The following is a 13,482-nucleotide window of genomic DNA, read 5'->3' on the forward strand; positions in this document are numbered from 1 at the left end:
TTTTAAAACATTCTTGGGGTCATATCTCAGCGATTGGTCCTCCATCAAACAGGCTTTCCTGTATAACTAATTTTAATTACCAGTGACTGGGCCAAGTGACCCACTATTTATCTCACCCGATTTCTGAATCAATGGTCATTAAAAGACTCAATGTCCGAGATCAGTTATCACAGAAAAGATTTCACCACAACAGAGTATCAAACCAGTCACCACTGGATTAAAAATCTATTGGGTCTCAATTGAGCCGAGCTGACTTAGCAGACTAGGATTTACGGTAAAGGGTCAACCCGGCCGTTAACCAACTAAGCATAGGTAAACTCAACACAATATGGAAACAAGCCCCTTGACACCAAAGAAATAATTTTGTCTACAACTGAAACACATGGATATAAATAGAAAATAAAATTACTGATTCCATTCTTTATTCACATATTTTATTCATTTGATAAGTGATAATCCATGAGATATAGTTCTGGTCTTGAGTGCATACATCAGAACAATGGCTAGAGTGTACACTCATACCAATTGTAAGAAAAGGCAAACAGAGGCCTTCATATCTCCATAGTGTCAAAGTTTTCTAACAAGAACATGTTTATTAAACACAAATGCCCCTGGCTCTGATTCTTGTTAATAAAACCGAGTGGCCTTGTGACTCCCAGCACTGGACCACCCAAGGTGTGTTTCTTCCAAAAATGATAAACATTGGTCTATAAATAAAGGTTGCATAAACCAATGTGCAAAAACTGCCTCCGTGATCAAAGGGTTAGAGTCAATGACTTCTCATCCAGTTACCTCTCAGGCGTGGGTTCGATCCCCGGGAGATGCTTTGGTAGTTTAGCGCGGAGGAAGGTAGTCTAGTACTGGTGTAACTCTCCAGGAACGATGGTTAGGAAACTACCCGCCTATATGACTGAAATACTGTTGGGGAAAAGGCATAAAAGGAAACAAACAAACAAAAGCAAAAATCTATTTTTTGGCACCCTTGACCTTGTTCCACTGACCCCTTACTCAATCCAAAAGAACGCCATGCAAGATATCTTCCAACCAAATATGAAAAACATTATGTCCATAAATAAAGACTGTATGGACAAAAGTGTAAAAATCATTTTCGTTTTTTTTCCCACTAGTGGCCTTAATACATTTCAATCCAAAACAAGAACCGGTTGAACCGGGTGATGCTCCCCGAGAAGGTTCTGGACACAGGAAAGTATAAAAAAAATGAACAAAGGGCAATAACTCCAAAATTAGACCAGGCTTTGTTTAGGTTCTTGAAGCGTTGCAGTTCTATCCAATTACATCTAGCTACCTACAAAGTTTCATGTTGATAACTCTAATAGTTTTAAAGTAATGTCCAGGACAAAAGTCAAAAAGTAAAAATAAACAAAGGGCAATTACTTCAAAATAAGGCAAGGCAGAGTAATGATTCTTAAGCACTGCACTTCCACCCAATGAGACCTATCTATCTACAAAGTTTCATGTTAATATCTCTTATAATTTTAGAGTAATGTCCCAGACAAAGTTCAAAGTGTCAAAATGAACAAAGGGCAATAACTCCAAAAGTAGGCAAGACAGTGTTACAGTTCTTGTGCACTGCAAACTTACTCAATGAGATCTATCTACCTACAAAGTTTCATGTTGATATCTCTTATACATTAAGAAATATGTCCCGGACAAAGTTCAAAGTGTAAAAATAAACAAAGGGGGATAATTCAAAAATTAGGCAAGGCAGAGTTAAGGTTCTTGTTCACTGCACACCTACTCAATGAGATCTATCTACCTACAAAGTTTCATGTTGATACCTCTTACACTTTTAGAGTTATGTCCCGGACAAAGTTCAAAGTGTAAAATAAACAAAGGGGGATAATTCAAAAATTAGACAAGGCAGAGTTACGGTTCTTGTGCACTGCACACCTACTCAATGAGATCTATCTACCTACAAAGTTTCATGTTGATATCTCTTATACTTTTAGAGTTATGTCCCGGACAAATTTCAAAGTGTAAAATAAACAAAGGGGGATAATTCAAAAATTAGGCAAGGCAGAGTTACGGTTCTTGTGCACTGCACTTCTACTCAATGAGATCTATCTACCTACAAAGTTTCATGTTGATACCTCTTATACTTTTAGAGTTATGTCCCGGACAAAGTTCAAAGTGTAAAATAAACAAAGGGGGGTAATTCAAAAATTAGGCACGGCAGAGTTACGGTTCTTGTGCACTGCACTTCTACTCAATGAGATCTATCTACCTACAAAGTTTCATGTTAATACCTCTTATACTTTTAGAGTTATGTCCCGGACAAATTTCAAAGTGTAAAATAAACAAAGGGGGGTAATTCAAAAATTAGGCAAGGCAGAGTTACGGTTCTTGTGCACTGCACTTCTACTCAATGAGATCTATCTACCTACAAAGTTTCATGTTGATACCTCTTATACTTTTAGAGTTATGTCCCGGACAAAGTTCAAAGTGTAAAATAAACAAAGGGGAATAATTCAAAAATTAGGCAAGGCAGAGTTACGGTTCTTGTGCACTGCACTTCTACTCAATGAGATCTATCTACCTACAAAGTTTCATGTTGATACCTCTTATACTTTTAGAGTTATGTCCCGGACAAAGTTCAAAGTGTAAAAATAAACAAAGGGGAATAATTCAAAAATTAGGCAAGGCAGAGTTACGGTTCTTGTGCACTGCACACCTACTTAATGAGATCTATCTACCTACAAAGTTTCATGTTGATACCTCTTGTTGTTTCAAAGTTATGTCCCGGACAAGAAAAGGGGACGGACGGACGGACGGACGGACGGACGGACGGAAAGACGGACGGACGGACGGACGGACAAGGCGGCGACTATATGCTCCCCCGAAATTTTTTCGGGGAGCATAAAAAGTTATGTAATTATCATTTTTTCAAATATGAAAAGCATCAGGTTAACATGGTACATATGGACGGACAGACGGACATTTCAATTACTATATGCCTGGGGGCATTAAAAGTATTGCTTTATTGCAAAGGTTTTTATGCAAAACAGTTAAAACTACTACATATATATAGTTTTTTCGAATTTATTCTAGAAAGGTTCAAGTCTATTTGACGTTTTACTGCAAAGGTTTTTATGCAAAACAGTTAAAACTACTAAATATATACAAATGTATAGTTTTTTTCGAATCTATTCTAGAAAGGTTCAAGCCTATTTGATGGGAACTTTTCCATTCCACTTTCTGGACATTTGTCAAGACTAGGATCATGTGGGAAAACCTGATTGCAACCCCAGTAGAGTTCAAACCCACGACCTCCACGTTGAGAGGCATACAACTTAACCGCTAGGCCACAAGCTTTATGACAATGTAGAACAGACTCTGATAAATACAGTAACTCCAACCTTTCCTGTCAAATCAGCTAAAAACTGTATAGCAAAAAGCATGTTTTCAGTTATAACAATTCTAATAGCACTACCAAAAGCAGTAATATGGTCATTTAAAATTGTCACATCAAGACTCGAACCCTCATTCCTTACATATGTAAAGTCTTGCCGGTGTCCTGCATAAGAGTAGATATTTTCCAATCCTGCTGACAAAAGCATAGATATGGTCATCTAAAATTGTCACATGAAGACTCGAACGCATGTTTTCTACATATGTAAAGTCTTGCCGGCCTCCTGCATAAGAGCACACAATTTCTCATCCTGCGCCCAGTTAAGTCCGCTGCCCAGTATGAGGCCTTGTAGCACATTGTTTTGAATGTAGTTCAGTTGTAGTTTGGCCTGCATCACTTCATGAATGCTAAAATACAATTATAAAATTATATTGGACAAAATACAAAGTTTTTTTTCTTCTTTTTATTCCATCATTCCACTCTTTGAAAAAAGAAGGAAATTTTTATATAAAAATTGTTTACACTATATGTGAAAAGTTTGTGAGCAGATACAAACTTGCTGGCTCAAACCTTTGACATTTAACTGTTACCTTGACCTTTAACTGTTTAACTGTTACCTTGACCTTTAACTGTTTAACTGTTACCTTGACCTTTAACTGTTTAACTGTTACCTTGACCTTTAACTGTTTAACTGTTACCTTGACCTTTAACTGTTTAACTGTTACCTTGACCTTTAACTGTTTAACTGTTACCTTGACCTTTAACTGTTTACTTAACTATAAACTGTTACCTTGACCTTAAACAGTAACAATGACCTTTAACTGTATCATTGACCTTGAATGTGGGCGTCTGGCATGTGAATTCTTCACAATGTCTAAACGAGCTAAACATTTGACATTAGTACTTTCAATATGCCTAAATCTGTTCAAAAGATATAGAGTTGACACATTTTCTTTTTGGCTTTAACTTTGGGCTTTTGTCTTGAAATTTTAAATTTGGGGCAACTGAAACCTGGGTCCAGCACTTTGCCTGAATGAGGAGCACATTTGACCCAAATATCAAGAATCAAACACACCAAATAACACTAGATTTTTCAAACAAAGAACCCAGCAAGAAATGATTTGAATAGAAATTAACCAAATCTAATTTTTTTATCTAACAAGTTTTATTCTCAACAGCTCAGGCAGACAGAAAGATAGACAATCAGGGTATAACATTTTTAAACCCTTCGGCCATTTGCAAAAAAAAGGCGATAAAATATTTTATCACATATACCACGGTGCAGGAGTGTAATAAAACCATTTAACAAAACCAATATTAAAATATTGACATAAAATTTGTATTTACCTTTTACCATCTGCGTCAGTTGTCAATGCTTTTAACTCCTCTTCTTTGGCCCTCCGTTTCTCCTCGATCTCCGAGTATAATTTTCTGCATTTCTTTTTTAGAGCTGTTAAATAAATGAAACAGTATCTTAAAATATAGTACTATTTATTTTACACCTTACAAAACTCGACCAATAAACTTCAAATATCTGCACCATATATTCTAATGGAAATTATAAGTGGATCAAATTTTATCAATTAAGGTAGTCTTACTGCAGTGCTCTGTGGCCGCGTGGTTAATGTTGTTGACTACAAAGCACTTGCCTCTCACAACGACATTAAACACGCTGCCACAGACGCCTGTTTGCTGCATTATTCTAACATTTTGATAATGAAATCTCGTAACATAAAAATGGGTAATATCAAATCGGGCCAAACAAAGCGAGAAAATAAACCCTTAGCATGCAAGCGCTTTAGGATTCCACCTGTGCAACCAGTGCAGAACAAGATTAACTAGCATACCCTTGCTGTCTGATCATGGTATGCGATTTAGCCAGTACATATTTTGAAATTTTCCTAAAAGTTATGAATGGTTTTGGTTTTGTCCAGATTAGAAGATTATGTCACTTACTTATCTTTACCATATATAGGAATTTCTCAATATCAGAACTTTCCAATTTCAAATGGAAAACAGACCAAACCACAAAAGCAAACATCAACAAAGATAGCATTCAAGAGAAGTGTTCAATAAACTTCTGTAGGTCAAAGATATATGCCAATGTGGAATAATGATATCATACTAAAATTTTCCAGTTTTAGTTTCTCAAGGTTTTCTCTCAGACTGGAGTTCTCCTGAAATAAAAAAAAATCAAATTAAAGAAATGCCAACATTGTGAACAATATAAAACACAGCCCGGTTAATAGATGTTTTCCGGAACATGGCAATTGTGGGGTTTTACAGCTTCACGGTGCACTATCAGTTTTACCATTAGAGATTCAAGGTACAATATCGGTTTTACCGTAAAAGCTTCATGGTGCACTATCGGTTTTACCGTAAAAGCTTCATGGTACACTATCGGTTTTACCGTAAAAGCTTCATGGTACACTATCGGTTTTACCGTAAAAGCTTCATGGTGCACTATCGGTTTTACCGTAAAAGCTTCATGGTACACTATCGGTTTTACCGTAAAAGCTTCATGGTGCACTATCGGTTTTACCGTAAAAGCTTCATGGTGCACTATCGGTTTTACCGTAAAAGCTTCATGGTGCACTATCGGTTTTACCGTAAAAGCTTCATGGTACACTATCGGTTTTACCGTAAAAGCTTCATGGTACACTATCGGTTTTACCGTAAAAGCTTCATGGTACACTATCGGTTTTACCGTAAAAGCTTCATGGTACACTATCGGTTTTACCGTAAAAGCTTCCATTACAATATCGGTTTTTACCGTAAAAGCTTCATGGTACACTATCGGTTTTACCCTAAAAGCTTCATGGTGCACTATCGGTTTTATCGTAAAAGCTTCATGGTTCACTATCGGTTTTACCCTAAAAGCTTCATGGTGCACTATCGGTTTTATCGTAAAAGCTTCATGGTGCACTATCGGTTTTATCGTAAAAGCTTCATGGTTCACTATCGGTTTTACCCTAAAAGCTTCATGGTGCACTATCGGTTTTACCCTAAAAGCTTCATGGTACACTATCGGTTTTACCGTAAAAGCTTCATGGTGCACTATCAGTTTTATCGTAAAAGCTTCATGGTGCACTATCGGTTTTACCGTAAAAGCTTCACGGTACAATATCGGTTTTACCGTAAAAGCTTCATGGTACACTATCGGTTTTACCCTAAAAGCTTCATGGTGCACTATCGGTTTTATCGTAAAAGCTTCATGGTTCACTATCGGTTTTACCCTAAAAGCTTCATGGTGCACTATCGGTTTTATCGTAAAAGCTTCATGGTGCACTATCGGTTTTACCGTAAAAGCTTCATGGTTCACTATCGGTTTTACCCTAAAAGCTTCATGGTGCACTATCGGTTTTACCCTAAAAGCTTCATGGTACACTATCGGTTTTACCGTAAAAGCTTCATGGTGCACTATCAGTTTTATCGTAAAAGCTTCATGGTGCACTATCGGTTTTATCGTAAAAGCTTCATGGTTCACTATCGGTTTTACCCTAAAAGCTTCATGGTACACTATCGGTTTTATCGTAAAAGCTTCATGGTGCACTATCGGTTTTACTGTAAAAGCTTCATGGTGCACTATCAGTTTTACTGTTAGAGCTTCACGGTGCACTATCGGTTTTACTGTTAGAGCTTCACGGTGCACTATCAGTTTTACTGTTAGAGCTTCACGGTGCACTATCAGTTTTACTGTTAGAGCTTCACGGTGCACTATTGGTTTTACTGTTAGACCTTCATGGTGCACTATCAGTTTTACCGTTCGAGCTTCACGGTGCACTATCGGTCACAAAAGATTAGTCAACCTGTTGTGCTTAATTTCAAAGCTGTTACAGTAAATGTTTGTTTGTACCACCCGATTAGGGAAAAACCTGAATATTATAAGTTCCGGGGTAAGTCTATAGTGCAAACCATCAAACGTTACTCACATAATAATATATTTACTTTAATAATATTATAGGGACTCAACTGAGATTTTTTGACATATGACGGATCTGGAAACATTTGTGTACTATTTGATGCAGGTCTAGACAAATACCAATGTGTGTGAAATTTCTGGTAATTCACTCTGCATTTCCAGAAAAAGATCATTTTAACTGTGCAAAATTATCTAAAAAATGAAAAACTTTCAAACGCTTTTACTCAAAAAAGTAGCGGGAAATTTGATTTATAAATAATGATATTTTACTTTTGAAATTCTATATTTTTACAGATATATTACCTTGTGTTCTTTTGCTACATGAGACGCCAGTGTTGTATACTCGTCTAAAATAGTTTCCAGTTCCCTAGATAGAAATCAGCAATATATGATTAAAGCCTTATACAACTAATTTTTACTGTTTCATGAATAATACTGTATAAGTTTGTTAATTTTGCGATTGCCATTTTTGTGAATTGAAATTATTCACAAATATTTGATCGCGCAAAAATTGTTTTTGTAGGCAAACTTTCTTCTTTCATCTGAAATCAATGTTTCATAAAGCATCCTTCATGAATAAGTTTGACTGTTCATTTATTAAAATTGATATTTCTCATTTCTTGTTTGTTTAAGTTTGGTCTTAATAAATCACAAATGTTAGAATGAAACAATATATGTGTTAGTAACACAATAGGTTATTCACATAACAAAAAATGTTTCAAAATATGGCTAGCAAAGTGTGATAAGGTCCTTTATCAAATTAACAACAAACAAAAGGACCCAACTGGTAATAAGATAATCAACTCTTGTTTGAAAATAAAACAAATGATCTTAAATTAAAACAAAATGACATCCAGACCATCAGATTTAACAGTTGCAGTCTCAGTAAATCTTTGCTGGCCAGGAATACAGTTTTGCCACATGGGTAATTAAGCAATTATTAAAAATATATAATATGTATACAAAAAGTTACCTTTTCTTTTCTAAAGATTCTGAGTCATCGTGGCCAGTGAGTTTACATTGAAGAACAGATAATGTCACCTCATTCAAACATTCTCTGAAATAAATGGAGATTTAATGATAAATTGTAGCTTTAATGTAAAACAAGAGCTGTCCATACTTGACACAAAGAAAAGAGGCATAACTCTGTAGAAAATATAACAAGAGCTGTCGGTAGGACAGCAACGCTCGACTATTCTTAGTGCTTGATAGTAAAAAAAAATGCTTGATACAATTACCTCCTCCTGTTTACAGGTTGGGGTAATGATGGTGAACAAGTGTGCAAAGTTTCAAAGCCATATGTCAATGGACTTTGAAAATATTTGAACTATTACAAAAACTTTAACGTAAATTCTAAGTCGAAAAAGGGGCATAATTCTGTCAAAATGCTTGATACAGTTACCTCCTCCTGTTAACAGGTTGGGGTCATGATGGTGAACAAGTGTGCAAAGTTTCAAAGCCATATGTCAATGGACTTTGAAAATATTTGAACTATTACAAAAACTTTAACGTAAATTCTAAGTCGAAAAAGGGGCATAATTCTGTCAAAATGCTTGATACAGTTACCTCCTCCTGTTAACAGGTTGGGGTCATGATGGTGAACAAGTGTTCAAAGTTTCAAAGCCATATGTCAATGGACTTTGAAAATATTTGAACTATTACAAAAACTTTAACGTAAATTCTAAGTCGAAAAAGGGGCATAATTCTGTCAAAATGCTTGATAGAGTTACCTCCTCCTGTCTACAGGTTGGGGTCATGATGGTGAACAAGTGTGCCAAGTTTCAAAGCCATATGTCAATGGACTTTGAAAATATTTAAACTATTACAAAAACTTTAATGTAAATTCTAAGTCGAAAAAGGGGCATAATTCTGTCAAAATGCTTGATACAGTTACCTCCTCCTGTCTACAGGTTGGGGTCATGATGGTGAACAAGTGTGCAAAGTTTCAAAGCCATATGTCAATGGACTTTGAAAATATTTGAACTATTACAAAAACTTTAACGTAAATTCTAAGTCGAAAAAGGGGCATTATTCTGTCAAAATGCTTGATACAGTTACCTCCTCCTGTCTACAGGTTGGGGTCATGATGGTGAACAAGTGTGCCAAGTTTCAAAGCCATATGTCAATGGACTTTGAAAATATTTGAACTATTACAAAAACTTTAACATAAGTGGTTACGCCGACGCGGACACCAACGCCGACGCCGACACCGACGCTCTGGTGACTACAATAGCTCTCATATTCTTCGAATAGTCGAGCTAAAAAGTATATACCAATTCACAAGTATGGCAACATATGTCATGTCATATGACTTTATTAACACTTAACCTGTTTACTTCACATTATGGATTTGCCCGGTTTTGAATTTGGAACAGTTCATTCTGGGTCTAAGGGATTTCAACATCAACTTCAAATTTTTATCTTGATATCCCCAAAAATTGATAATGGACTGTACCAAAATTGGAAGCTGAACATGTTCATTCAAGAAATTCAGCAGTTTCAGAGTTAAGGTTAATTCTGCTATATAAAAGTCCGACATATTGCGATGTTCGGGGAAGACCTCTGGCTCTCTGTCTATTCTTTTTTCTCCAAGAAAAAGGCTTCATCTCAGTTGAACCACCGATGGCTTACTCACAAGACAGAATGCAAAGTACCAAAATAGAGATAAACAGAATCCCTAAAGAATGCACAACCACAAAACTGCAGTGAGCCAGCAGCAGTGAAGTGCATGTGATACCAAGTTGGTGACTTTAACAATCCGAAAAACAAAGGAATCTATGAAACCTAAGTTTTAGTGTTACGTACCCTTTCAGTATAAGTTCTCTTCCATCATTTAATGTGCTGTGTTGTAGTAAATCTTCTTTCAACTGATCATATCTGAAATAAGTATGATGGAAAGGTAAATAACACCTGCAGGAAAGCCTAATAAATATGGTGATTTACATTCAGTTTAGAAACTTGACCTTAATCATAGAACTACTTGTCTGACTTGAAACACAATGTCTTATCTAAATAAACATTTGTGCCAAGTTATATTAAACTTACTCCATGCATAAGCCAGGTACATCTTGGTTCATACAGAATTTATTTAAGATGTTGTTCTACATGATCCTTTCCTTTTTGATACTTCATATTTATTTTAGTTTGACTGTGAAGGAAGCTTAAAGACACACTTACAAATCCGATCCTGGAACCAACCAGTACAGAGTTCAGTTACAAATATTAAGATTCTTGTTTAAGGAAACCAGGCTTCAAACTATGTGGATAGCGATTCTAACGTGTTAACCACTCAGGCATCCTGCCATTTACAACTTGCATTCTGTACAAGAAATATTGCACATATCTTGACCATTTACCCTAATGTATAACTTGACCATTGATCAACTAGAAATAGTTCTTGAGCATACTACATTGTTTCAAACATTTGTGCCAATTTTGAAATTTACCTTTGTGATACACCATGGACAAACATGCAAGTTGCAAGGACTAACTGGTTACACAAATTTTGTTCTGATGTTTCTATCATTATCAAAAATTTTTATTACATGTATATTACAGTATATAAAATGAATTGTCAAAAAAAAGTCAAAAGTACTTACAGGTTTCTAAGCTGGTTAGTAGTCATTGTGTCAATGTTTCTTGCAGCCTCTGAAATATACACACCTTATTTATTAAATATGTTATAAATGCCCTAAAAAATGTTAAAGTCTTGTAATATTAAACGGGTATCAAAGTAAATATGTTCCATTTTTACATCTTTTTAATTTATAAATACTATCCTTTTTTGTAAAAATCCATCCAAATTGAAAAACTGCATTTGCAAATTGTATTTAGCCATGCATTTTTGATACTTTGCAAACCCTGCTTGCAATGGCATGGAGGAAAATATCAGCTTTTAAACATCTTTTACATGCATTTATAAAACATATTAAAATTTTATTCTTACACACACTTTAGGTGTCATTGTCGCCAATTTCGTAAATTTACTGTGTCAAATTTTTGCCATATGACAACTTGATAAAAATACAATTTTGTATACAACATCTACCTGATTGAATTGTATGTAACTCAGACTTAAGCTGGTTCCTTTGTGAATACAGCCATTCTCTTTTTCTGAGCAAGTCTTCTAGTGATGGTTCCTGGCTTGCCGTAAGAGGAGTACCCTCTGATAATGGACTAACATTCATCAGTTCTGGTGTAGCCCGGGAATGTCTCAACCCAGAGCCCCTTCCTCCATTGGCTGGACTGATGCTGGGGACTAAGTCATTCTCTGGAGTTGCCATTCCTTTTCTGAAACATTATAAACATTGTCTGTAAAATCATTTTCTTACATTATTTTCTTTAAAGAGAAACCACAGCTTTAATTGAAGCCTTGCAAAAATTGTGGACTGAGACTTTAAGTTAACAAGTAATCAAGCTTTATTTTTCTGAAAATCAAACATTTGAGTCATGTACAAAGAATACACAGGCCATCTGCTTGAGACTTCTTAAGCCTTTTCCCAAGGAACCTACCCTGTGGTCCTCAATACCACCCAAATACATTGCAAATATAGTACTGATACTTTTTTTTTTTTGATAGTATTTTGCTATATAGTCATGATCTGTTCTAGATAATTTGGCTTGCAATGTACTTTGTTGGCTATGAGTAAACAGGCTGGTGAAAATGCCCGATTGGGCTTATGACATGAAAATTCATATTTCTAGAAAAGTAATTAATATATTTCTATTAAACTTTGTTTGTTTACTGAGAATAATATTTGACATAAACAGATAGAGAAAAATATTTGGCTACTGTCACTTTTGTGAGAATTATTTCCCCTTTTTCATGTTTTTATAACACATAATTTTTGAAGTCCTTAAGAAATATGTTGCATATGCAAATTTTAAAACAAAATAAGTTAAATAAATTCTTTATGCTCTAATTCATTGCGCCAACACCTGTCAGCATACATTTCATTCAGTTTTCATAGAAAACTTCAAAGTATAATGTCCAGTGTCAAAGAATTGTCAAAAAAAATGCCAGGAACAGAATATTTAATCCAAATATATTGAATAAAGGCACTGACAGTGGCAACATAATCTTGAGCAAAATGAAGTTGTTGGACACATTTGTTAATGGAATTTTACATTACAACATGATTTTCATGAACTTCAAATATTTTGTTTCCAGAAAATGGGAAAAAGGGAAATAATTCTAAGAAAATAAAAGATAACCAAATATTTTTATTTGTATCATATAAAAATGCTTAATAAACAACAAGTTAGAAAGAAACATTTAAATTATTTTTCTATAAATATGATTTTTTATGTCTTATATAAGCCCGATCGGGCATTGTCACCAGCCGGATAAAGAGGATTCAGATGGTGGGTCACGAAGGAAATCAGTTTACATGATACATCTAGTTATAAGTTAGTTAGGCAAGAGTTGTGTGTAAGTTGAGTGGAGCATATGACAACTTATTCCCCTCTCTTAATATTTCAGATGGCATTACTATAAAATTATGAAAAACAAAACAAAATTGCAAATTATGTCATTTTTTTGCATCGCGAAAACTCATTACATGATACAATAATTTAATTACATGGGTGATGATATAGTGACTTTACATAATTTGATAGTAGAACGTGATACGTACATGAAAATCAATCATTAGAAATTAGACTTGCAAACTAGTTTAAAGGCGATTCCTCAATAATTCAATTTTGTTTCCAAATTTGTATTTCCCGGTGATGAAGTCGACTATATATGTCTGTTTAGTACCGTCCTATAACTGTAGTACCGTACTATAACCGTATAATTCATACTAGCTAGAACACATGAATTTATATGTGCCATGTTATGTGCCATGCGAACATGGCGGATTCAGTTTTAAACTTTATCTATTTGATAAATTGTACATGAAATAACATATATAATTATTTCACAACAAAGTAATTAAGACTGGATCGAAAAACAAGTAAAACAATACTTTGTTTCCAGATTTTTATACTTCACAACAGTATGTGTCAAGTGCTGTGTGGCAGCTGTAAAAAGTTGTCCCGTGCTTCACTTCAGTGTTGTTATATTTTTCTGGTCCTTCGGGATCATTGATGCCAGCACTATTAAGTGTTGAGAATTAAGTACCGCTCAAGCCGGTGCTAGGGGTCGTGATGGATGTTGCACGTATTCATTATCCCTCATGTACAGACT

The 13,482-nt window shown here is 35.1% G+C and overlaps 1 protein-coding gene across 2 annotated transcripts; it reads right to left on the reverse strand.

The window, feature by feature from the left end:
- Positions 1-3,044: 3,044 nt before the first annotated feature.
- LOC132747198 (centromere protein H-like) lies at positions 3,045-13,054 on the reverse strand. 2 transcript variants are annotated; one of them, XM_060736529.1, is made up of 9 exons: positions 12,956-13,054; positions 11,341-11,582; positions 10,892-10,940; positions 10,098-10,169; positions 8,266-8,349; positions 7,596-7,659; positions 5,496-5,547; positions 4,718-4,820; positions 3,045-3,777 (listed from the first exon to the last, which is right to left on the reverse strand). In XM_060736529.1, the coding sequence occupies exons 2-9, from the start codon at positions 11,573-11,575 to the stop codon at positions 3,627-3,629; spliced, it is 810 nt and encodes a 269-aa protein (XP_060592512.1). In that variant the 5' UTR covers positions 11,576-11,582; positions 12,956-13,054; the 3' UTR covers positions 3,045-3,626. The 2 variants fall into 2 exon arrangements, with proteins under 2 accessions (XP_060592512.1, XP_060592513.1); XM_060736530.1 differs by having other exon boundaries at positions 12,929-13,041.
- Between the last annotated feature and the right edge of the window lie 428 nt (positions 13,055-13,482).

The sequence above is a fragment of the Ruditapes philippinarum genome, unplaced genomic scaffold, assembly GCF_026571515.1.
Source record: "Ruditapes philippinarum isolate M1 unplaced genomic scaffold, ASM2657151v2 ctg613_1_1_1_1, whole genome shotgun sequence".
NCBI lineage: Eukaryota > Metazoa > Mollusca > Bivalvia > Venerida > Veneridae > Ruditapes > Ruditapes philippinarum.

What these genes read in the sequence shown, in the direction of transcription:
- LOC132747198 (XM_060736529.1), bottom strand. Translation starts at nt 11,575, where the DNA reads ATGGCAACTCCAGAGAATGACTTAGTCCCCAGCATCAGTCCAGCCAAT. An exon ending in ATGTAGCAAAAGAACACAAG is followed by an intron (nt 5,548 to 7,595) that starts GTAATATATCTG and finishes TTTTTATTTCAG; the next exon opens with GAGAACTCCAGTCTGAGAGA. An exon ending in ACTAAAACTGGAAAATTTTA is followed by an intron (nt 4,821 to 5,495) that starts GTATGATATCAT and finishes TTTATTTAACAG; the next exon opens with CTCTAAAAAAGAAATGCAGA.